We start from the raw sequence: 22,719 nt of genomic DNA on the forward strand, positions 1-22,719 counted from the left end.
AGAGGGGCTGAAGAGACCACTTAGCAGTTGAGATTACTGCTCTTCCAGAGGACCCAGGTTCAATTCCCAGGAGCCATACGGTGGCTCATGACCATCTATAACCCCAGTCTAAGAAGATCTGTTGCCCTCTTCTGGCCTCTGCCTGAGTATATGTGGTGCACAGACATATCCAGGTAAACACCCTTTAAACACATAAAAAGAAATCTTTTAAAAATACACGAATACAAGCACAGTTCAGCAGTTAAGAGCACTTGCTGCCTTTGTAGAGAACCTAGGTTCAGTTCCCAGCACCCACACTGTAGCTACAGGGATATGATTCCTTTTCTGGCATCCTCTGGCAGCAGGCACAGGTATGCATATGGTGCATATACATATATATATATATATATATATATATATAGGCAAACATTCATACACATAAAAAATAAATCTAAAAGCAAACCTCACACCAAGCTAATGCGGCTGGGTATGGTAACACATACCTTTAATCCCAGCGCTCAGGAGACCTCTGTGAGTTTAAGGCCAGACAGGGCTAAAATAGTGAGATCCTGTCTCAGAACAAACAACAAACTAATGTGGACCAGCAAGATGGCTCAGTGGATGAAGGCACTTGATACCCTGAGTTCCCATCCCTAGAACCTGTAGAGTAGGGGCGACAACTCCCACAAATTGTTCTCTAACCTCCACAGGTGTGCTGTGCTGCCCCCACCCACACCCACCCACCCCCACACATACACACAATGGACTTAAAAAGATCAACATCACGGCTGTTTCTTCATCAAAGGAGCGCACTGTGATTAGAGGTAACACACAAGGAAGACTCTGAGGATTTTGCCGTCACCGCCGTCGAGGGCATTTGGTGGTGATGAGATGAACCTCAGGCCTCGTGCGAGCCAGGTAAGTGGCCCAACGCTAAAGCGCACACAAAGCCCAGTTACAGTTTATGGGGAAATCTCCAGCAGAATATGACGCGGTGCTTAAGGGGATGGAGGCAGTTCTCCCTGACTAACGTGTGTGAAGAAATCTTGAAGGTGGCTGTGAAGGAAACAGCAAGCCGCAGAATAACGTGTAAAGGTAAACATAAGAACCGCATAACTTCCCGGGCGTGGTGGCGCACGCCTTTAATCCCAGCACTTGGGAGGCAAAGGCAGGCGGATCGCTTTGAGTTCGAGGCCAGCCTGGTCTACAAAGTGAGTCTAGGACAGCCAAGGCTACACAGGGAAACCCTGTCTTGAAGAAAAAAAAAAAAAAAAAGAACCGCATAACTGGTGGTGGTGCAGGCAAGACCTTAAGAGTGGACATGTAGGGGACCCATGAGGGGCACCCAGCTTCCAGGGACTGGACTGTGGCGTCTTTGCATTCTTCACACCATTTGGGTTTGTTCGTTCGTTTGTTTTGGGTTTCTTGTTTGTTTGGGTTTTTGAGACAGGATTTCTCTGTAGCCCTGGTTGTCCTGGAACTGGTTCTGTAGGGCCAGGCTGGCATCAAACTCAGAGATCCGCTTGCCTCTGCCTCCCTTAAAGGCATGCGCGGCCGCCACCGCCGCCATCACCTTCTACCCCACTGTTTACACCTCTCTGTGCTCCGTTTGTAATCGAGCTGGTAGTTTTCACTAGTCTCACTCTCGGCCTACCGTGTGGCCAACAGCAAGGTGCTAAACCTCTCCGAGCCTCTGTCCTTGTCCGTACAATTCATACAAGACACTATCGGTTTCGTTGAGGCATGAGATCTAATGCTGTGTCCCAAAAGTGTTAATGAAAACCAGTCTCTCAGGCTGGAGAGATGGCTCAGAGGTTAAGGGCACTGACTGTTCATCCAAGGGTCCTGAGTTCAATTCCCAGCAATCACATGGCGGCTCACAACCATCTATAATGTGATCTAATTAATGCCCTCTTGCCTGCAGGTGTACATACAGGCAGAGCACTGTATATGTAATAATAAATAAATCTTAGAGAAGAAAAGGAAAGAAAAGAAAACCACTCTCTAGGGCTGGAGATGGCTCAGAGGTGAAGAGCACTGTTCTTCCAGAGGTCTTGAGTTCAATTCCCAGCAACCACATGGTGGCTCACAGCCATCTATAACATGATCTGATGCCCTCTTCTGGCCTACAGGTGTACTTGCAGGCAGAGCACTGTATAAAAATAATAAATCTTTTAAAAACAAAACAAAGAAACAACAACAACAAACCACTCTCTGACTTAGGAGGCATAGACAGGTGGATCACTGTGAGTTCGAAGCTAGCCTGATCTACAAAATCGAGTCCAGGAAGGCCAAGGCTACACAGAGAAACCCTGTCTCGAAAAACAAAAACAAAAAACCAAACCATTCTTTCTGTATTAGTCCTATAATCAAACGCCCCTCCCCCAAGTATACAGTAAGTATGCCTTTTGAAAGACAACTGCTGAGAAAATGAATCCCCCTCCCCCAACTCCCTTTGGACTCTTGTGAGCTAGAGTCTCTCTATGTAGCCCTGGCTGGCCTGGAACCTGCTTTGTAGACCAGGCTGGCCTCAGATTCACAGAGATCTTCCTGCCTTTGCCTCCTTTAGGATTAAAGGCACACGCCATGCCCAGTCTGGCCCTCCCTTTGGTTCTTCAAACAAGGGAGCACAGGCATTGTCCACACAGAAATAAACAGCTTCCCCAAACCAGCCTGTTTTCCCACTATCTCCTCCAGTGGGAAATCTTAGCAAAGGCCTCACTTCCCACCTCAGCCAGGGTGTGGCTGAACCACTCCTGTCACCTAAGAGATCGTTCCTGAGATAAGTTGTAATGCAGCCTGTTGCATTCATTCAGGCTCTCAGTTGTGGGCTGCAAAGGGCTAGCCAACAGGTGCCTGGCGGGTCCCCAGCTCTTCTGCCTGCCAGACCCAACTGCTGGAGCTCAGAGGACCAGAGCACACCAGCCACACTCACCCTTGCCACTGCATCTGATGGCCCCAGCTTACCTGCACTGTCAGGTAGAGCCTATGGGGACTCCGAGGGCCAGGCCAGTCCACGCTGAGGGCACGGCACTGTGCTAGAGACGGACGAGCTGCAGTACGGGCCGTGGAGTCTTCCTCGCTACCACCAGTTAGGGTATCTTTTCCACGCCCTGTCCCAGAACAGACAGACAAGTGAGCTGACATTTTGGGCTGCAGGCCAAAGGCCACTGGCCAGAGCAAGCTGATCTGCCAAGTGTGGCCAGCAGGGCCTCACCAGCACTCTCCACACAGGAGCACAGGTAGGGACAGGGTGGGGCTGCCCCATTCCCTTACCGAAAGAAACCCTGAGATTCTGGAGGGTACCCCAAGACCTTGCTGAGGACTCACCAGTTGTCAGAGTAAATTTTGGGGTCCACATTTGATTATTAGCTCATCTCAGAGAACAGCAAGAGAAAGCCAAGACACTGAGTAAGCTGTACCCCACGGGGACACAGCTTTATTATACAGGCTGCCTCTAGGTGGCAATTTCTCCCTTGCCTTCATTAAGACCAAACCCACACTGGGTAACCTGGTCCCTGCTGTTTCCAGAAGAATACCTAGGAACAACCAAAGTGCATCTTCTGGGGCCTATACTGGGGCAGGACACCCCACCCCCTTCTCCTGGCAGGCCAGGGTGAAAAACAGTACTGTCCTTACTGTGAAATTGTGAAGCCACAGGCTGGAGAGATGGCACCACAGAACATACACTACTCTTGCAAAGGGCTGAAGTTTTGTTCCCAACACCCACACCGAGTGATTCACAACTACCTATAAGTCCAGTATCCAGGGATCTGATGCCTCTGAACTCCGCAGGTGCCCCTACTCATGTGCATTTGCTCACACAGATAAATACACATCTACATTAAAACTAAATACACATATTTTTAAAAATCAATTAAATGGAAGCTTTTTCACCAAGCACATGCTTTTTTATTCCTGGCACTCAGAAGGCAGAGAGGTAGATAGATTTCTATGAGTTCAGAGATAGCCTGGCCTACAAATTCCAGGCAGTCATAGGACCTTGTGTATTAAAAAAAAAAAAAAAAGAAAAAAAGAAAGAAAGAAAAAAGAAAAAGAAAAACCCAGACATGGTGGCGCATGCCTTTAATCCCAGCACTTGGGAGGCAGAGGCAGGCAGATCTCTGTGAGTTCAATGCCAGCCTGGTCTACAGGGTGAATCCAAGACAGCCACAGCTAACACAGAAACTATCTCGAAAACCAAAAGAAAAAACAAACAAACAACCCCCCACCACAGCACAGCCATGATACCCTAAGGGTAAGACCCTGTAGTGAGGGTCACAGAGGACTAGGCACAGTCAGTGTCCACAAATGCCAGCCCCACAAAGGACCCACAGATATTAGCCATTAGGACAGTGACTGCCCTCATAACCACTCAGGCAGGCCAGAAAGGCAGAAAACCAGAGACCTTGAATGGTTAACAACATGCCTACAGTCACACAGAACTTGTATTCAAATCCCATGTACCAACTAACCCTGGCGTAGTGTCCCTTTCAAGATGACAAGAACACCACGATCAGGGAATATTTGGGAGGTCTTGGAGTGACTGTTTTTCTTTTTTCTTTGGCTTTTTGAGACAGGATTTCTCTGTGTATAGCTTTGGCTATCCTGGAACTCGCTTTGTAGACCAGGCTGGCCTTGAACTCACAGAGATCTGCCTGCTTCTGCTTCCAAAGTGTCAGGATTAAAGGCGTGCGCCACCACCGCCTGGTCTGGGTGCCCTTTTTGACTGAGAGACTCTCTTGGGTGCCAAGCCTGTGCCCTACCTGTCACACATCCGTCACTGGACCTTACGTTTATAAAGTGGCCATAAGTCTAAAGTCACTGTACGCATTACACACACACACACACACACACACACACACACACACACACACACACACGATGAAGAGCTCCGTGAGTTTTCAAGGTGAAAAAAAAATTTTTTTAATCAGAAAAGCCATATTCTTCTATTACATTCACACCCTGAGGACAACCTTGTAGAGACCATCCTTTGCCCCTTTCAAACAACCAGCTCTGACCTACCCACGGAGCTCCTGCTAGCCTGAAGGCTCCCAGGGTATTAAGGGGATGGCCAGCCGCCGGCATAGAAGCTGGGTGATAGTCAACGCACTGTCTGGCTGACATTGGCAGAGTGAATGTGTTACAGTTAGGGAGAGAGGAATGTGTTAGGAGCCAGCTCTGAGCTCCATATGCTCCCCTCTGTATACTAAGGGGCTTAGACCCCATGGCCTCATGACCCAGAGGGCACCAGGCTGGTAATCTGGATACTTCTCCCGGTAGGTCAGGAGCAAAAGGAAAGGTGGGGAACACCTGAAGGCGGTTCTCCAGGATAACCTTGCCTTCCCACACGACCAGGGCACCCTGCCTACCTGCCCACACAGAGCTAGGGAAAGGGTCAAGGCAGCTTCCTCGCCCCTACACCCAGCCCCTACCCAGAACAGAGGAGTCGCTGGCTCCTTGACAGTCTCAGCACCTGGGACATGACCCAGAAAACTGCTGACAGTTCCCGGGAGTACAGCAGGGGCCCAGGCTCCAGGACCCTCTCACCATAGACCTACTGGGACGATCGCTTTGAAAGCAGCTCTTGGCTGTCTGACACCTAAAATCTAGGACCTGGCACCCAAAGCCTACTGGGCAACACTCTGCGCAGCCTGTATTTGCTCCTCACTCTTGTCCAGGGCAGCCTGGCGGAATCAGGTGTCAGTGCTGAGCAGGGCACCCAGGAGGTCAACCGATTCACCTACCTTGTTTACCGGCCTTCAGCTGATATTAGAGAGCGCCCAAGTGAGATCTCAGAGTCCCTGACCTGGTTGCGCTGGCGGGAACGTAGCTGATGCCGCCGCCCGCCCGCCCGTGCTATGAACTGTTAAAGTTTAACCGGCCCCAGCCTTCTCCGCCTCCTAGACTGGGCGCAGAGAAGGAGCACCCGGTGACGCTGCTGAGCTGCGCTGTGCTCCACGCCCAGCCGGCTCTGGGCTGCGGGCTACCCTGTAATTACCTGACAGCTCTGACTGAGTTTAGGAACCGCGAGAAGCCTCAGTCTCATCTCTGGGATCTAGAGGAAGGAAGGGAAATGAAGAGGCATTCTAAAAATGCGGACTCACCAGTTCTCAACCTCCCCTGGCTGGTGTGTGGGAAAGGGCGGGAGGCTGGGCTGGCTGGGGCGGGGCGAGCCATCCCAGGCTTGGGCTCCTGGACCCGGCCCACTCTCCACAGGCCCCGCAGTGAAGGCGTGGCTCCCAAATTCCACGTCCTGCGAGAGGGGACCATGGCCCGGGGCTCAGCAACCTCTTCTGGGTGCCGGGCAGGCTGGGGGAGAGAACAAGGGGAAAGGAGCTTTAAGAAGAGTGGGTATTTAACATGCTGTACCATCGAGAAGGGTCTACAAGCAAGGATCACCTACCACCCAGAATAGCAGGCCCGAGTGCAGCAACCCCGAGGAGCCCTGGGCTTACAGGAGGGTGACATCTCCAAGTGGGCCAGGAGAGAGTCCATGAGTCTTCCACCCACTGTGAAGATCTGGCAGAGGACACACGGGGCAGCAGGCCCACATGGAGGAACCTCCAGCACTGTGCTTCCAAACAGTGGTGAGTTTAATCCTTTTCCTCCATTATGTCTAACTGCACCCAGCTGCTTGCTTAAGACTGAGCCTCTGAGCTCAGAGACCCAGCAGCTACTACTCTGAGTACTAACCTCTCACTGAGGGGGAGCTTGTAAGGGGCTGGCTTAGGGCCAGGGGCAAGCTGGGTTTACATTCAGCAAATTCTCAGAGCCAGTTCATTCACACATGCAAGTGGCTCGGTGTTGGTGTCGAGGGTGTGACAGTCACCCTGCCAGGTGTCCTTTCAGTTCCCATTTCGGTCCTTTATTGAGCATCTACTATGTGCTGAGCCCCTAGCAGGATGATTAAGAGAGATGGGGCCTCAAACTTCCAGTCAGAAGAGGATAAACCTTCAATAAACCTTCACTGCATAAAACAATGGGTTACTGAAATGATGGCACAAGCCCTTAATCCCAGGACTCCAGAGGCAGAGATCTCTGTGAGTTCAAGGCCAGCCAGGGCCACATAGTGAAACTCTGTCTCAAAACAATATGAACAGGCTCCAGGGAGATCAGAGGGATTTTTCCAAGTGGTGTGGGAATTTTAAGTGTGCTAGGAGCACCGGTTCAGTGTCGAAAGTAAACAAATGGATAGAGTTCAAACACAAATTTTCAGACTTAGAGGTTTTTGTTTTTGTTTTGTGTATGTTTTGTTTTGCTCTGGTTTTTGTTGTTGTTGTTGTTTTTGTTTCTGTTTTTTCAACACAGGGTTTCTCTGTGTAGCAACTCTGGCTGTCCTAGACTCTCTTTGTAGACCAGGCTGCCTTCGAACTCACAGAGATCCACCTGCCTCTGCCTCCCAAGTGCTGGGATTAAAGGCATGCATGCCTGGCTAGGCTTAGAGTTTTTGGTTTGGTTTGGTTTGGTTATTTGAGACAGGGTGTCAAAAAAGAAAAAAAGCCGGGCTTGGTGGCACACGCCTGTAATCCCAGCATTCACGGAGGCTGAGACCGGCAGATCTCTGTGAGTTTGAGAGGCGAGAAAACCTGTCTTGAGGGGGAAAAAAAAAGACAAGGTGTCACTATGTAGGCCACGATCACCATCTTCCTCACTGCAAAAGTCTTTATTGTGTGCCTACTATGTGCAGGGCAGCCTCAAGGACATTTAAACTAATCAAACGTTTGCCCCAGATTCAGGTTGCAATGCCAGTTACAGAAGCAAAGTCTGATTAAAGGGACAGCCGGGTGTGGTGGCACACACCTTTAATCCCAGCACTCGGGAGGCAGAGGCAGGCAGATCACTGTGAGTTCCAGCCCAGCCTGGTCTGCAAAGTGAGTCCAGGACAGCCAAGGATACACAGAGAAACCCTGTCTCAAAAAACAAAAAATAAACAGACTAAAGGGGCATCATGGAGTTTGAAGACTGAGTTGGACACATAAGGTACTTCCTACAGAGCTACAGAAAGAACTGTGGGCCATTTTTCAGTTTCCCCAGTCTTCCCCGTACTGACCACTTCCTGGCAGGTAGCAAGAACACTCTCTGGCTCCCTGAGGGTGAGGGCCTTGTAGAGCTGTGCCCACATGGTCCATGCTGGGTTACTAAATGGATAATCCTGAAACCTGAAATACACACACACACACACACACACACACACACACACACACACACACGTACACATGTACACATATGTGTGTACACACACACACACAAACCAAAGCTGGAAGAGGAGGTCAGGCTAGCCACCAGGTCTCAGCACTAAAGGCTACCACTGCTAAAAGTGCCCACAAAATCTGCAAGGGTGAGAAAGGAGAGCTAGCATTGAGTGAGGACGGGGCTGGGGTTGGGGGGGGGGGCGAGCAGGGGGCTGAAAATAGTAACTGAAGGAGGGGGGCTCTGAGAGGTGGCAGGAGCTGTGCAGGGCATACACAGAGTCCTCAGAAGTGCCTGGGAAGGGTAGGACAGTCAGGCAGCCATAGCAAAGTAAAAGAAAGCCCCAGGGGCCTTCTAAGAGAAGCTGAGTGGGGGGCTGCGAATGGGGACTCACACCTACCCACCATCCCCAGCACTCACAGGTTCCACAATCCAGACTAGCCTAGGTTGCAAAGCAAGTTCAACGTGGCTCAAGGAATCAGAGAAAGCCTAGGAGGCAGCTGTTTCCTTCTTTGGGAGAAGTTCAGCTAGAATGGGAAGGAGATGAACTAAGAGATAGGGGAGAGGTGGCAGGTAGGGTAGACAGAGGGGCAGGAACAGAGCATCTAGAAGGGGGGGAGAGAGAAAAAAAAGCAAGAATCTGGAGTCAGAGACTGAAGATGAGACCCAATGCTTCCAGGGCCAAGTACTAAAGAAAGTGGGATCCTGGTCTTTTCCTTCCCTGAGTGAAGACAACATGGGGTACTCACTGGGCGGGCAGGGGACAGGAATGTGGGAGAAAAGGATCAGAAAGATGGTTAGTATAACTAGCCCCACAGCGCTGATGCCTTGAGGTGGGCTGGAAGGTGGAAAGCAGTAAGAGGAGCAGATACAAATGGCCTCCCCAGGCAGCCTGGCGCAGAGCCAGGCATAAGGCCCACTACCCTGCAGGCCAGCGGAGGGTAAAGATGGGAGGACCAGCCTCTGCAGGTGTTCCTGTGAGGCCACGTGGGACAGAAGTTCCTAGACATCAGGAGGGCTGAGGCAGGAGACCATATTTCTGTGCTATCAGGAAAGGAAGTAGAAGAAAGAGGAAGGGTGTGTGCTAGGTCTCCCAAGAGGAAAAGGCAGCTGAATTTAGCAGCTAGAAACCCTGGCTTGAGGTCAAGAGTATCAGGGAATCTCAGACAAGCCCAGGCTTCCAGGCCGAGAGAGAAGTGTACGCTCTCCTACACAGGGCTTGGATCTGGGGCCCTGGGACCTTTACTAAGCTGGAAATCAGGGGTAGAGCTCTGAGGCTGGTTCAGGCCTTGGCTCTGCCACTTAGGAGAATGAATTGCCTCCTCTTTGTCTTATCTACACGGATAAAGTGGTAAGAACTGCACTTCACAGGTAGAAACATGGGACAATGCACTTACGAAGTGTTGGCATATACAAAGGGCTCAAGAGGCTATCTTTAGTGCACTCGTCCCCTTGGTGAGTGGATGCGAAGGCTGGCTGGGGGAGGGGCGCGTGCCTCTCTGGGTTTAGGCAAGAATGGTAGAGCTGCCCTCCTCCTGGGCCAGACCAGAAGACAGTGCAAAGATTGGGGGAGGGGCGGTCAGACTTCATAGTCACCTATACACCACTGCTGGAGATAGCTTGGAGCATTTTTGGGGCGGGAGGGGGGCGGCAGGTGGCTAGACTGGTTTGGCCATCCTTGGCACACAGAACATGTTCTGGGGCATCCAGATTTCAAATTCTCTGCTCCCTGGTGCCCATTACAGACAGCAGAATTCACAGCCACACAAATATACAAAACCATTCTGGGGCTGCATTCCTAGCAAATGACTCTCTCTGACCGGCCCCTTTATGAAGGGCACAGGGAACAAATCCTACCAGGCTAGGAAGGGCACTCACCCAGTTTGGGGCAAAAGGACATTACGGAAGGTGAAGTTAGGGATAGTCCCAATGCCCAAGCTTGCGACATGCGTTGAAGGGGGTGGGTGACAAACAGAACTTAAGAATTTAAATCCAGCTTCCTCCTTAAAATGTCTCAGGACCGGGCCTTTCACTGTGTCAGCCAGAGTTCTGCAGTTACTTGCAGTGGAAAAGGCTGGTGGGGACAGCTTCTAGGCTCCCCTCCCTGCGGGGATTCCTCAGCTGCAGCTGTCAATGAGTTGATTCCTCTCAGCTTGCGGCTAGCGAAGAGTATCTCTGAGGCCCTTCCTCCTAATCTAGGAGCTGGCGCATCCCCACCTCGGGCCTGGCCGGAGAAAGAGAACTACCCTAGGACACAGAGGGAGGGCCCAAACAGCAGCTTTCCTGGAAGCAACCCATGGCAGGGGAATGGGGTGCACTGGTCCCCAGGTAGGATCGGCACATTCCCTGCCTGGGAGATCCCAAGCGGGTCTAGGCAGCGCAACCCTAGAGGCCGTGCCACCCTCACGCCCAGGACCCGGCGAGATCCTCCGGCTAGAAAAACGCAGTGGGACCCCCGCTCACAGCCGGATTTCTGTGGAGCCCAATCACAGCATATGCTGCGGGTCGGGACAAGAGGGATCCATGGGCAGGGTGGGCGCGGCGCCCACCAGGCGCTCTGGGAAGAGCCCGCCGTCCCAGCTCACCCCCAGCCTGCCAGGACCCCGACTCACCGGCCTAGCGGAGACAGGATCCCAGCGCCGCAGTGCCCAGGGCTCGGCCCGCTCCGGCCCGCCCGCGCGAGGCAGCTCCACGCCGCCGCCGCTGCCGCTGCCTCCTCGGCCCGCCCCGTGCCCGCCCCTCCCGCACTTTCCACAGGAAATGATTAACTCAGACCGCGGCGCGTTCCCATGGCAACGAGCTCGGGAGGGGGGCACGCGCACTCTCGCGCCCGCGCCCGCCGCAGGCGCGTGCCCCCTCTAGTCCTACCCGCCCCCCTCAGGCTGGTACACACTTGTGTGCTCACCCACTGGTGCAGGAGCCCAGGCAAACCTTGCCTGCGCCTTCAGAGCAGGCTCACACCCTCCACTGCACACCGCGTGCCTGCACACTCTCCCTCACCCAGCCAGCAGGAACACAAGCCTCTCACTCCTACCGAGATATTTATATTGGGAAATGGTTACATTCACCCTGAAATGGTTTGCACTCCGCCCCAAACCCAGGTGCAGAAGTTTCACTGCTCCAGCTAGGATTCACATACATCAAGCACACAGACTCACATCTTAACACTACATCTTCTCATTCTAGCAAACTCAGACATGATCTTGCACATGAAGGAGATGAAGTATATACACACACGTTCAGTTCACCTGCTCTGCTACACGGGCATGCACCCTCTCACTGCGCCTAGCCTGCCATACTGCCTCTCCAGCTGCGCCCCCTGCTCCCCAGCCAATGAGCTTCTTCTTGAGCAGCCGGCTTGGGGTTTGTTAAGGTAACGCACTCCCTTAAGCTCCAGCAGAACAGCCCCCAGTTTTGTCTTTAAAAGCTCCTTCCTGGGGCACCTAGGAGCGGCAGAAGGGGGTAGGGTGGGGCGGGGGGGACGGGGAGACGACTGTAGCAGGCTCAGGCAGCCAAGAGAGACAGCTGACCCAGAGGAGCCACTCTGTTCTTTGTCTCCCAAACAGAGAAGCATTTATTCCAGCCACCGTGTGCCCACTCCAGGGTGCGGAAGGAGAGAGTGGCTCAGAGCCTAACCAGCAGAGGCTGACAGGTCCCCCAAATAACCTGAGAAGGGTGGGGGTCGACCCCTTCAGGCTTGGCAGGGATGGCCTAGGAGGGAACTAGCGCAGGGCCATGTCCCCTCAGATAAGCCTGTTTCCTGCTTCTGCCATAGAGACTTGAATGGAACTGAAGAATCTGGACCAAGGTAAGAGGCAAGGGCGCCTGGTGCCCGACAGGACAGTAGACCTTCAGCTGGAAGCATGCACTCTCCTCTATTGGAGGCTCTATTCGTGGGTAAGGGGTTTGTCTGTCATTAAAGTTTGAGTATAAACACAGATGCCTTGTCTTGCTTAAGGGTTGGGACACTGACATTAACTTCAGCTTCCTTCTAGCAAAGCCAAAGCCAGGTTTGCTTTGTTTTGGTTTTTTGTTGTTGTTGTTGTTGTTGTTTTGTTTTGTTTTTCATCATTAAAAACATTTATTGTTCCCTTTTCTCTGATTACAAAAGTGATGGATGCTCACTGTAACAACCTGGGAATAAGTGCTGTAACACTTTATTTAGTACAGCCCTTTCCTCCTGTGCACATAATAGACACCATTTATTCCTAGCGGACGTAGTGCCAGGCACTGTGCTGAGCTCTTTAGCAGCAAGATTCTATTTGACACTGATCAGCCTGGGAGGTGGGCGCATCCTATGTCTGCTTGTTGAAAAGAGGAAGGGTTCATGGGCCAGAGCTGAGGCTCCTGAGTCCAGTAGAGATGTTGTAGACGCACCATGTGTATACACACACACACACACACACACACACACACACACACACACACACACACGATCGTAGGAAACATCAGCAAAGGGAGATGAATAGGAGGAAGCATTCTTAAAATTCCAGCAAGGCTCTAGCTTGAAATGTTCAGTGATTATTAAGAATTTAAGAATTCACGCTCTGCTGGCCCTAGTGCCTCAGGCCTGTCATTCTAGCTACTGGGGAAGCTAAGGGGAGGATTCAAGTTCAAAGTCTGCTGGTTACAAAGTGTCACCAGGAACTGCATACCAACACCATTTCCCCAACAGTTTCAATGGAGGCTGCCAACTCTCTCCTAACCATGGGAAAAGTAAAAGACTTCCCAGAATCCTGGCCACTGGCCTTGATGCTTCCTGCCCACTATAGGGTAGGGATGGAGCCATCTAGGGCTGGATAAAAGGCAGTGACAAACCTCCACTCACATCTGCAGAACAAAGGGACAGCAGTGGTGTCTAGGTGCTCACTGGGGGGGGGGGGCAGCAGGTAGGGATGGAGACCCCCTCACACAGCTATCAGAAGTAGCCACGGGCCCAAGAGCTCTGCCTTAGAGGGAAGCAGAGAGGAGAAACTGAGGAATCGCTGCTGTGATTTGATCTCCCCACCCCCCCCTCCTGTCCCCCTTTTCTCACAGTGGCCAAAGTTCACCACAGATAAGCAAGCAAGGTTTTTCAGTCTCTGGAAGTTGATTGGCCAGTTACCTCCAGCCTTGCCAAATGCCTGGAAGCCTCATACCTTTACACCACACACACACACACACACACACACACACACACACACACACACCCGCCCCACCTGCCTCTGCTAACCTTTATCTCGCCAATTCCAGATGACCTTCGAGTTCTGCAAGTCCAGCAAGCTCACCTTCACTTTCCGCTTTACTCTCAGGGAGCAGCAGATATCAGGAAGGCTTCCCATCCCTAGCAATGGCACCCACCACCGCCACCTGTGCCCATCACTGTAGCTTATCCACACCATTCCCTCCTTGAGGACAGGGCCCTTTGCAGACATCATGGCACCTCAAAAGTTTCTCACTCTGGTGCCTGGCATCACATACAGGGTAACTCACAGAGTATATACACAGGTCAGGTAAGACTCGGAGAGCAAGATGCAGGAAACATACCCAAATAGACTCCCATGCAAATGAAGGCCAATTCCTAGCAGACAGAAGGATCTGTAGACAGCTGTTTCCTGCGGTCAGAAAAGAAGGCTGTGCATCCGGGCAAAGTGTTTATTGCCTCTCCGTTCTGGAGGAACTTGTACTTTATTTGGATTTTGTTTTGACGTAAGGGTGAGGGGTTGCTTTGCTGTGTTGCTAGTCTTAGCCTTAAGCTCCTAGGCAGAAGCGATCCTCCTACGTCTGTAACTACAGGCATGGGCCTCTGTACCCAGGTCCCCGGAAGAGAACATTTTAGAGCTGATTCTCATATGAAGTGGTCCTGCTGATTGAAACCCACATCTCCTGAAGCTTGCCCATCATAGGGGAAGGTCAGAGCAAGCTGCATCCAGTCCCACTATGTGACTTTAGCTGGAGCATGTTAGAAGCCAGGGGGTTGGGACCTCTCTTGGCCAGACTATAAATTCCTCTTGTGTGCTGTAGACTCAGTTCTCACAGGCACTGAGGATTCCTGAAGGAATAAGTACTTTTCACCTGTCTCCCAAACCCCCTGCCTGATCCTTTGGCTCCCCACTTTCTAAAAGCCATATTAACAGGATAAAAACATTTCTCCCATTTTCAGAGGGACTCTCCAATGAGGCAAGGCAACTCCTGGCCCATCCAAACCTAGCCTTGAAATTCTCAGACTTCCTGGCCTGTCACCATTTGCCCAGAGGCCTCATTCACTTGGCACTCTCGCCCTCCCAGGAGGGCAGCTAAAACCTACCTCTGACCTGCTAAGGAATTTGGCATTCAAACAGAGGCTTTCTCATCCTTATCATCTCCTGTAGTCTAAAAAAATGAGAGGAATGCAAACAATGGGGTGATAATGTATTTATTCCAGGTAATAAAAGATTTATCACGAATGACCCAGAGAAGGGTGTATGTGCCTGTGTGTGTGGTGTGTATAAGTGCACCTTTAATCCCAGCACTCTGGAGGCAGAGGCAGCTGGATAACTGAGTTTCAGGCCAACCGGGGCCTAATAGAGTAAGACCCTGCCTCAAAACAAAAACAGAAGTGGCCCTTGGAGAGGCACAGTGGACAAGCTCTGCCCACACCATCTCCCTGACTCATCTTCTCAGCCAACCACAAAAGCCTAGCTCCTCCCCAAACTCTCTGGCTTCATTTCCTGCTCCTGGTGCCTCTGCCCTTGTTCATCACCACCTGTGCCTCAGTGCTCCCATTTTTCCTTTCTTGCTCACTAATCTCTCCCTGTTTGAAGTTTTGGTGTTTGGTTGGCCTTTTGTGTTTTTATTTTTTATTATTTTATTTTATTTTCTTGATTTTTCCAGACAAGGTTTCTCTGTGTCACCTTGGGTGTCCTGGACTTGCTTTGTAGACCAGGCTGGCCTCAAACTCACAGCGATCTGCCTGCCTCTGCCTCCCAAGTGCTGGGATTAAAGGCCTGCGCCACCACCGCCCGCCTCCCAGTAGTGTTTTGAAAGCTTTTATAGAGGTACTTCTGTTGGCATACTGCCCCAGTCTGCCTAGCAACCTATGATGTCATTACCTACCTGCCACTATGCGTGCCCCTGCCCAGGAGTATATAAAAAGACACCTCTTTCTCTTGCTCTCTTACTTTCTCCTCTTTCTCTTGCTCTCTTACTTTCTCCTCTCTTACCTCGCCTTCTTACCTCTCTCTCTCTCTGTCTGTCTCTCTCTCTTCCTCTCTGAAGTATCCCTCCCAATATAATAAACTTCTCCATATCATATCTGTTGCGTGCTGCATATTTCATATTTAAAATTGGTGGCCCCTAAGGCACCTACCACCAACCCTGAGTTCCATCCCTGGCATCCATAGTAGAAGGAAGAATTGACCTCCATAAGCTGTCCTCTGACCTCCACCACTGTGCCATGGCACACACATGCCCCCACACACATGCACATAAAAAAATAAATGAATTTTTAAATGTGAGGGGGCTAGAGAAATGGGCGAGCAGTTGAGTACTTATTGCTCTTATAGAGGACCAGAGTTCAGTTCCCAGCCCCCATGTGTGGTTCATAATTGTCAGTAATTCCAGTTCTAGGGGATCTGACACCTTTTATGGCCTCGTGTAGGCAAAATACTCAGACGTAAAGTAAAGGGGAAAATGTAAATAAGGTTTTTGACTTGAGATTATCAACCTGCTATGTTGCCCTCTTGCCCAGGCTAGTCTCAAAACCTTGGGTTCAAGAAATCCTTCTGCCAAGCCAGGCACGGTGGTGCATGCCTTTAATCCCAGCACTCAGGAGGCAGAGGCAGGCGGTTCGCTGTGAGTTCGAGGCCAGCCTGGTCTACAAAGTGACTCCAGACCAGCCAAGGCTAACACAGAGAGATCCCATCTCAAAAACCCAGAGAGAGAGAGAGAGATCCTTCTGCCACTAGCTCCAAAGTACATGGGATTTGCAGATGTGTGCAAAATATTTTTTTTATTGTATAATTATAACAGAAGCCAACAACAGAGTTTGGAAATGTTCCCAAGTCCTACTACCCTTCATTTGGGTCATTGGTCTAGATTTTCTTCCTGATAACGAGTTATGAGCAGAGGTCAATCTACAGTAAGACAACACAGACAGACAATGGCTAGAAGTGGGCTTAGGGTCCAGCATGGCTCAGCTTCTTTTTGTGAACATAGGGCTTTTGTTGTACCTAACCAATGAGGTGCTGTGGAATAGAAATGTGAGATCGTGTGAAACACCTTAGGCCATCACTGCAGGGACCGGGCAGTATCAGAATGCAAGTAGGAGCTGATGGGAGCAGATTGGATGCTATTTTTTAACTCTAGACTTTCACTTTAAATTTTTTTCCCTTGTAATTCTTTTGTTGTTCCTGTTGTCTTTCCTTGGGGTCTTGCTACATACCACACAGGCTGCCTAGACCTGGCTATGCTCCTGCCTCATCGTCCTAAGTGCTGGGATTACAAGTCAGCACTACCGCGCCTGGCTGCCACATCACTTTTTAAAATGTCTATTCTTCTCTGTGAACCCCATAAAGGCTGAGGTTCAGCTCTCGTGAAACATTGGTCCTGATGAAAGGAATCATTGCTTTATTTTATCTGGGATACTGGAAACCAAACCAGAATCTCCCATGTTCCACCCATACTCCACCACGGAGCTCTGCCCCTCGGCCCATTTACCTCTGTGCCCCTCAGCCCATCTACCGCGGTCTTATTTAATGTTTGGGGTGGGGAGGTTGTTTAGTTTTGTTTTTGTTCCTTGAGATAGGGTCTCATGTACCACACAGAATGGCCTCCAATTCATTTTGTGGCTTAAACTCTTGATCCTCCTGTCTCTGCCTCCCAAGTACTGAAATGGCAGACGTGTGCAACCTTGCCTGGCAAGTTGTTGGTTTTTTTTTTTTTTTTTTTTAAAGAAGGGGTTTCCTGTCTAGCCCTGGCTGTCCTGGAATTCACTCTGTAGACCAGACTGGCCACTGACTGACTCAGAGATCCGGCTGCCTCTGCCTCCCAGGTGCCAGGATTAAAGATGTGCAACCACCACCCAGCTTGCCTGGCTAATTTATTACCTTATTTGTTTTGAGAGTCTCCTGCAGGCAATACTGGCCTCAGACTTGACATGTCGCCGAGAAGATCCCTGAGCCCCTGATCTTTCCAGCTACCACCTCCCAGATACTTGGATTACAGAGCTACACCACCAAGCTCAATTACTATTTTTTTTTTTTCCCAAATGGCCGACTAATATTCCACTGGGTGGCTGGGTCCCAAATGGGCCCACCATTTAGTGGGAGTTGATATTTAAATAGCTCCCCCTCTTCACTTTTATAAAGAACTTGCTCTCTATACTACCCCACACACACAAAAGCCCCCTGGGGCAGGAATAAGGAACAGGGGCTATCACCTTTAGAGAATCTTCCAGAACAGGGTCTAAAATATCTTGCTGTTGCTTTCTACATGTTACCAGACTGCCTTCAGAAGGCCTGTACCAAATTTACCCCGTTGTTGGCAGCGCTTTTTGAGAAGAACCATTTTCACACGAATTTACAGTTCTTCCCTTGGATCTGGAATGCTCTCCCTGGCAGGTTCTCTGAGGGAGCACATGAAGAGATGGCTGAGAGACGGCTGTCAGAGCAGGGTGTGTCAGGCTGGCAGCCTCCACGTGCTCAGGCCAAGAGTGTTTGTCACCTGAGCTGGGTGGGTTTGGCTAAAGGCACTGACTGGCTCAGGCTCCCCTCCCCACCTGCTCTTCAGTCCCTGAAGCCTTCCCAGGTAGTCATGTGACATCCCCTCAGCCCTGAATGGTACACTATTTTCAGGTAGCCACTAGCAACATCATCTCTGGTCCCACCCCACCCCAACACTACATTCGGGCTTCAGTTGGTCCCAGAAAGGAAACCCATGCAGGCCGTGGCCAGGACACAGATCAAAGAAGCTTCTAGCATACCTGCCTGACCACCATGGCATCTGGGGACAGGGCTGCCTCAACCACCACTGGTGTTAACCTGCAGCATCGCCTGGCTGAGGCCACCAAGGCCAGCTCTTCCTGTAGCCTGTCCTCCTCCTCTGGGGGGTGGCCCTTGTTTGCAAACAGCTGCGGAAGTTTTGACGCTGCTCATTAGCCAGCCTCCCACGGCTCCCAGTTCTTAGTCATCCCCACAAGTCTCAACCTTCCTTCCACATGGGACTTTGCCAGCATCCAGGTGACAGGGAAGAAATGACAAGCATCCCTGTAGTTTCTGTGGCTTCCATATTTCATCTCCTAGGGGAGGGGAGGAATGAACTTCAACCATCCTTACGGCCAAGCTGTGCAGGTCCTGGAACGCCAGTTTAGCTGTCATCTACTTAAGGACAGCTATTCCCAGCCCAGCCTGGACTCTACCTCTCATTCCACGGGAGTACATGCAGCTAGCATGATGGTTCATTCCCATTTTAAAAGTGGGGAAACTGAGATGTTACGGTATGAGACTGGCTAGGGGAGACCCATGATTATATATCAGGGAACACTGTTGAAAGGTAGCTTAGAAAGCTGTAAAGTGGGGGAGGGGAGGGGGTATTTCAAGACATAAACTGTGTCTTCTGGCCCACTGTGTGATGAGGCACCCCCTATTCTTTTGTTGGTCTTGCCCCGACTCCCTGGTAAAGAAATAGAACACAGTAGTCTGGGGCTCTTCCAGCACTGTAGAGCCAAGGAAGTTGGCTGATTGATCATTGGTGAGGAGGGAGAGAAAAGAGGCCACAATAAAGAGAGACCTACCCCGAGGTCAGCCAAATAGGCCTTAAGGGCTCAGCTCCTAGCCCTCCCTCCACTGATCCCAGCCTCCCATACACATGTATGTGAAGTCATACAAAGTGCAGGCTATAGCAACAGCTGTCAACTGGGGCCACTAGTGCCTTTCTGGGTGTATGTGAACCTGGAATGGAGAAGAAGTGAAGAAAAAAAAAATAGATGATGTCTGAACAGGAGAGACCTGATGGATCAGGGCAGGGGCTGGGCCTGAAAGCAGAGAGCATGGGCTGAAAGCCCTGCAGCAAGGTGCACAGCTCACTCCAGAAGGGGAGTCAGGAACTCTGGGAGCTGCAGGTCTCCCAAAAGTCCCTGTTATCTGGTACACCCCATCTTAGTGACAACCCTGGGAACAGCAGGTAGGTGTAGCCCTCCCAGGGACAATGCCAACACCAAGGGCTGCAAATGAGCAGTCCTGGTGAGACAGTGAAAGACACTCTTTGGACACATTTGCCACCTTCAGAGCATCAGGACCCTGTCAAACCCATATGGCTGCCAAGTTCTTGCATGGCACCAATTGAGATTCCACTGCTCTGAAGCACACCTCCAGCTTTGTACCCAGCATCTCTCAGGAGCCCATTACTGCTTACCAGGTGGGCTGAGCACCCTCATAGACACATGTTCCTCTGTAACATGTGCCCAGGGAATAGAAACATAAGGATCCAGAGACTTAAGGAATCTGAGAGCTTCAGGCAAGAGGGCTGGACAGAGTGCTTGCCAAAAACTAAAAGCTTGCTGGTCAGGCTGGCAGAGGTAGAGGAAGGACACCTTCCTCTTCCTCTTCTTCCTCCTTCTCCTCCTGCTAGCTGCATGTGCTGGAATGGTCCCTGGTCCCATGTGGACTTGACTCCAGGGAGGCTAGTTCCTGCCCAAGTTGCTACATGCCCAGTGCTACATGCCTCATGTAGCAAAACAGACTAGTCCTTGTCCCATGGTCACTCTATAGCAGGTCCTTTCACTATGTGATTGCCAGTGAAAATGTCACCTTGTGGTGCTTTGAATTAAAGATGCCTCCCAAGGCTCCTGTTTTTGGACACTTGGTCTTCAGTTGGTGGTGACAACTGGGAAAACTATGGAACTTTTAGGACCCAGGACCTTACCGGAGAAATTTTCTCAGGGGCGGGGGGGGGGGGGAGGTGAGGTGTCTGAGATTTTGTAGCTTTGCCTTGCCTCTAGTTCTCTGCTTCTTATTTGTGATTAAGATGTGATCGCTCAGCTTCCTGATCCTGATGCCACTATGGATTCTAGTTAGTCGTCTGGAACCGTAAACCAAAGCCAACTCTTTTGTAGGTTGCTTTTGGTCATGATATTTTATCACAACAACAGAAGAGTAACTAACACAACCCTCCTCCGTGGGGCCGTCCCGACACTATGCAGTCCAAAGGTACCAGGACTTCCTTCCCTCACTTTACCTTCTGCTGAAGTGTGACTGAGGGGACAACTCATAATCAGAGAAGGACACCCTGATCCAGACTCCTCCCCCTGCAATGCGGTGTGACTTTGGGCAAGACAAGGCAGCTAACCTTTCTGAGCCTGGATGTTATGAATGAGAATTATTAACTAAGCACTTACTATGTGCTGAATCCGAAAGCAGCCAGTGAGTGAGTACTTGTTACAGGTAGCTTTAGTCATCAACTTGATACAGCCTAGAGTCACCCGAGAAGGAGTCTTCAGTTAAGGTGTTGGCTGTATCAGATTGGCCTGTGGAAACGCCTACGAGAGATTATCTTGATTAACTAACATAGGAGGATCCAGGCCACTGTGGGCAGAACTAGCCCATAGGCAGGTGGTCCTGGGCTCTATAAGTAGGCTAGCCACACATGAGCCTGCCTGGGAGCCAGCAAGCAGTGCTCCTCCATGGTTTCTGCTTTATGTCCCTTCCAGGAGAGACTATGACCTGGAAGTGTAAGCCAACTAAATCCTTTCCTCCCCCAGGTTATACCACAGCAAACAACAAGGCAATGGGAAAAGCACTATTTATCAATGCTAGAGATGAGACGTCACTGTTGCTAAGTCTACCATCGTTCTCATCATTTGCTAATCCTTGTTCCAAAGGCTAGCATGCAGAAGACACTCAAATTCGGGCCTATGAGATGCCTCGGCAGGGAAAGGCACTCACTGCCAAGGCTGACCACCTGAGTTCACCCCCTGGGTAGTAGAAGAAAAATGTCTCCCACTAGAGTTATTCTCAATATATGCTTCATGGTGTCTCTGTGTCTGTGCGCGCATGCATACTGCCATCTTTAGAGCCCGGAGCTGCAGACTACAGTAGCTAGATACTTGAGTGATATACTTTTACCTCTCCTGTCAGCCCTGTCTTCACTACAGTCTCTATCAAAAACAGTGATATCAAAAGTCTCTATCAAAAGCAATGAGCAAAGCCAGAGGCAAACGGGCTGGCTGGATCAGTGGTCACCAGGCTTTGGAGGTCTGAAGCAGATTAGTAACCACAGTTGCTTTGTGGTACTATTGCCAGCTCAAGGCCTTGGGGACAGAATGCCCCATATCTTTGTGCTCTAAGATCTAACCCTCTTCCTAGTGTCTTCTTTCTTTGCGTGTGTTACTCATGTGTGTGCTTACATGTGTGTGGGGGGGCACTAGGTTGAGATAGTCTTCCTTAAGCCCTCTCCATCTTATTGAGGCAGAATCTCTGACCTAAACCCAGAACGTGACAACCTGGCCAAGCCACCATGCTCCGTGGATTCCATCTCCGCCTTCTGAGTGTTGGAATCACAGGCGGGCCACTATGGACATGGGTCCTGGGGCTCTGAACTCTGGTCCTCGTGCTTGCACCTCAAGCACTTTAGCCACTGAGCCATCTCCCCAGCCCCACTCCAGTTTCTTGCAGTGACCTGTCCCCTCTAACCATCTCTCAGAAGCCTCAAGAACTCTTTTCAAGGTTTTCTTCCCTCTGTCTCCAACCTAGCTGGGCTGGACCGTATCAGCCTCCTATCCTCGCTCTTCTTCTAGGGTGCTCTCCAAGTCCACGATGATGCGCGGCCCTCTTCTCAGGAGGCACAGGGCTCCAGCTTGAGAGACAGGAGCACCTGATACAGAACTGTCTACCTGGGGCCCGAGGAAAGGCTTGGTCCACAACAAGGTAGCCTGGACATGGTGTCACCAAGTTCTTTCATCTTACCACAGATGTTCCAAACATCCGCAGACATCTGGCTACTCCCTGCCACAGACACTCCCACGGGGTGGGGTACCTAAGTTGAGCCTGTGCCCCATAGCGAGTATCTCCAATGCTATTCACATGTGGACTTGGCCATGCCCCCTGCTACAAACTGTCTGCATCCTTGAAGGCTTTTAGAAGTCCTGTTCCTTTTCCTCATTGAGGTCCAATCTCAATGTAACTTACAGGTCTTGGCAAAGGATGCTGGGAAACTCTTCCTGGAAGATCTGAGCCATTTGTCTTGCTACCTGTAACTACTTAATAATATAGAGATAGAGGAGAGGTGAGGAATGGTGCCCCTATTTCTAGTAGCAAGTCTTGAAATATTCCCATTAAGCTAGGCCTGTGGTGCACACCTGTAATCCCATAACTATGGAGGCTAAGGCATCAAGCTCATGAGTTTGAGGCTAGCCTAGGTTACAAAAAGGAGTTTCAGGCCAGTATGGACCACATACAAAGACCCTGTCTCAACATACCACTGCCCATCCCCAAACGCCCAGCTAGTATTCGTGACACACACCTTTAATCCAGCATTCAGGAGGTGGAGGCAGGTGGGTCTCTGAGTTCAAGGCCAGCCTGGTCTACAAAGTGA

The 22,719-nt window shown here is 50.7% G+C and overlaps 1 protein-coding gene across 6 annotated transcripts in view; it reads right to left on the bottom strand.

Moving 5' to 3' along the window:
- Positions 1-22,719, bottom strand: part of Kifc3 (kinesin family member C3) — a 91,576-nt gene that overhangs the window by 26,261 nt on the left and 42,596 nt on the right. For 3 of the 6 annotated variants that reach the window (XM_051169223.1, XM_051169222.1, XM_051169225.1), the window contains exons 2-3: positions 6,087-6,291; positions 2,947-3,092 (exon numbers count right to left, since the gene is read on the bottom strand). In XM_051169223.1, coding sequence (XP_051025180.1) covers positions 2,947-3,092; positions 6,087-6,291 — 351 coding nt within the window. Of the gene's footprint in view, positions 1-2,946; positions 3,093-6,086; positions 6,292-10,784; positions 10,871-22,719 lie in introns of those variants that run through there. The other 3 variants (XM_051169224.1, XM_051169228.1, XM_051169226.1) reach the window with 2 other exon arrangements.

The sequence above is a fragment of the Acomys russatus genome, chromosome 26 (genome assembly GCF_903995435.1).
Source record: "Acomys russatus chromosome 26, mAcoRus1.1, whole genome shotgun sequence".
Classification (NCBI taxonomy): Eukaryota; Metazoa; Chordata; class Mammalia; order Rodentia; family Muridae; genus Acomys; species Acomys russatus.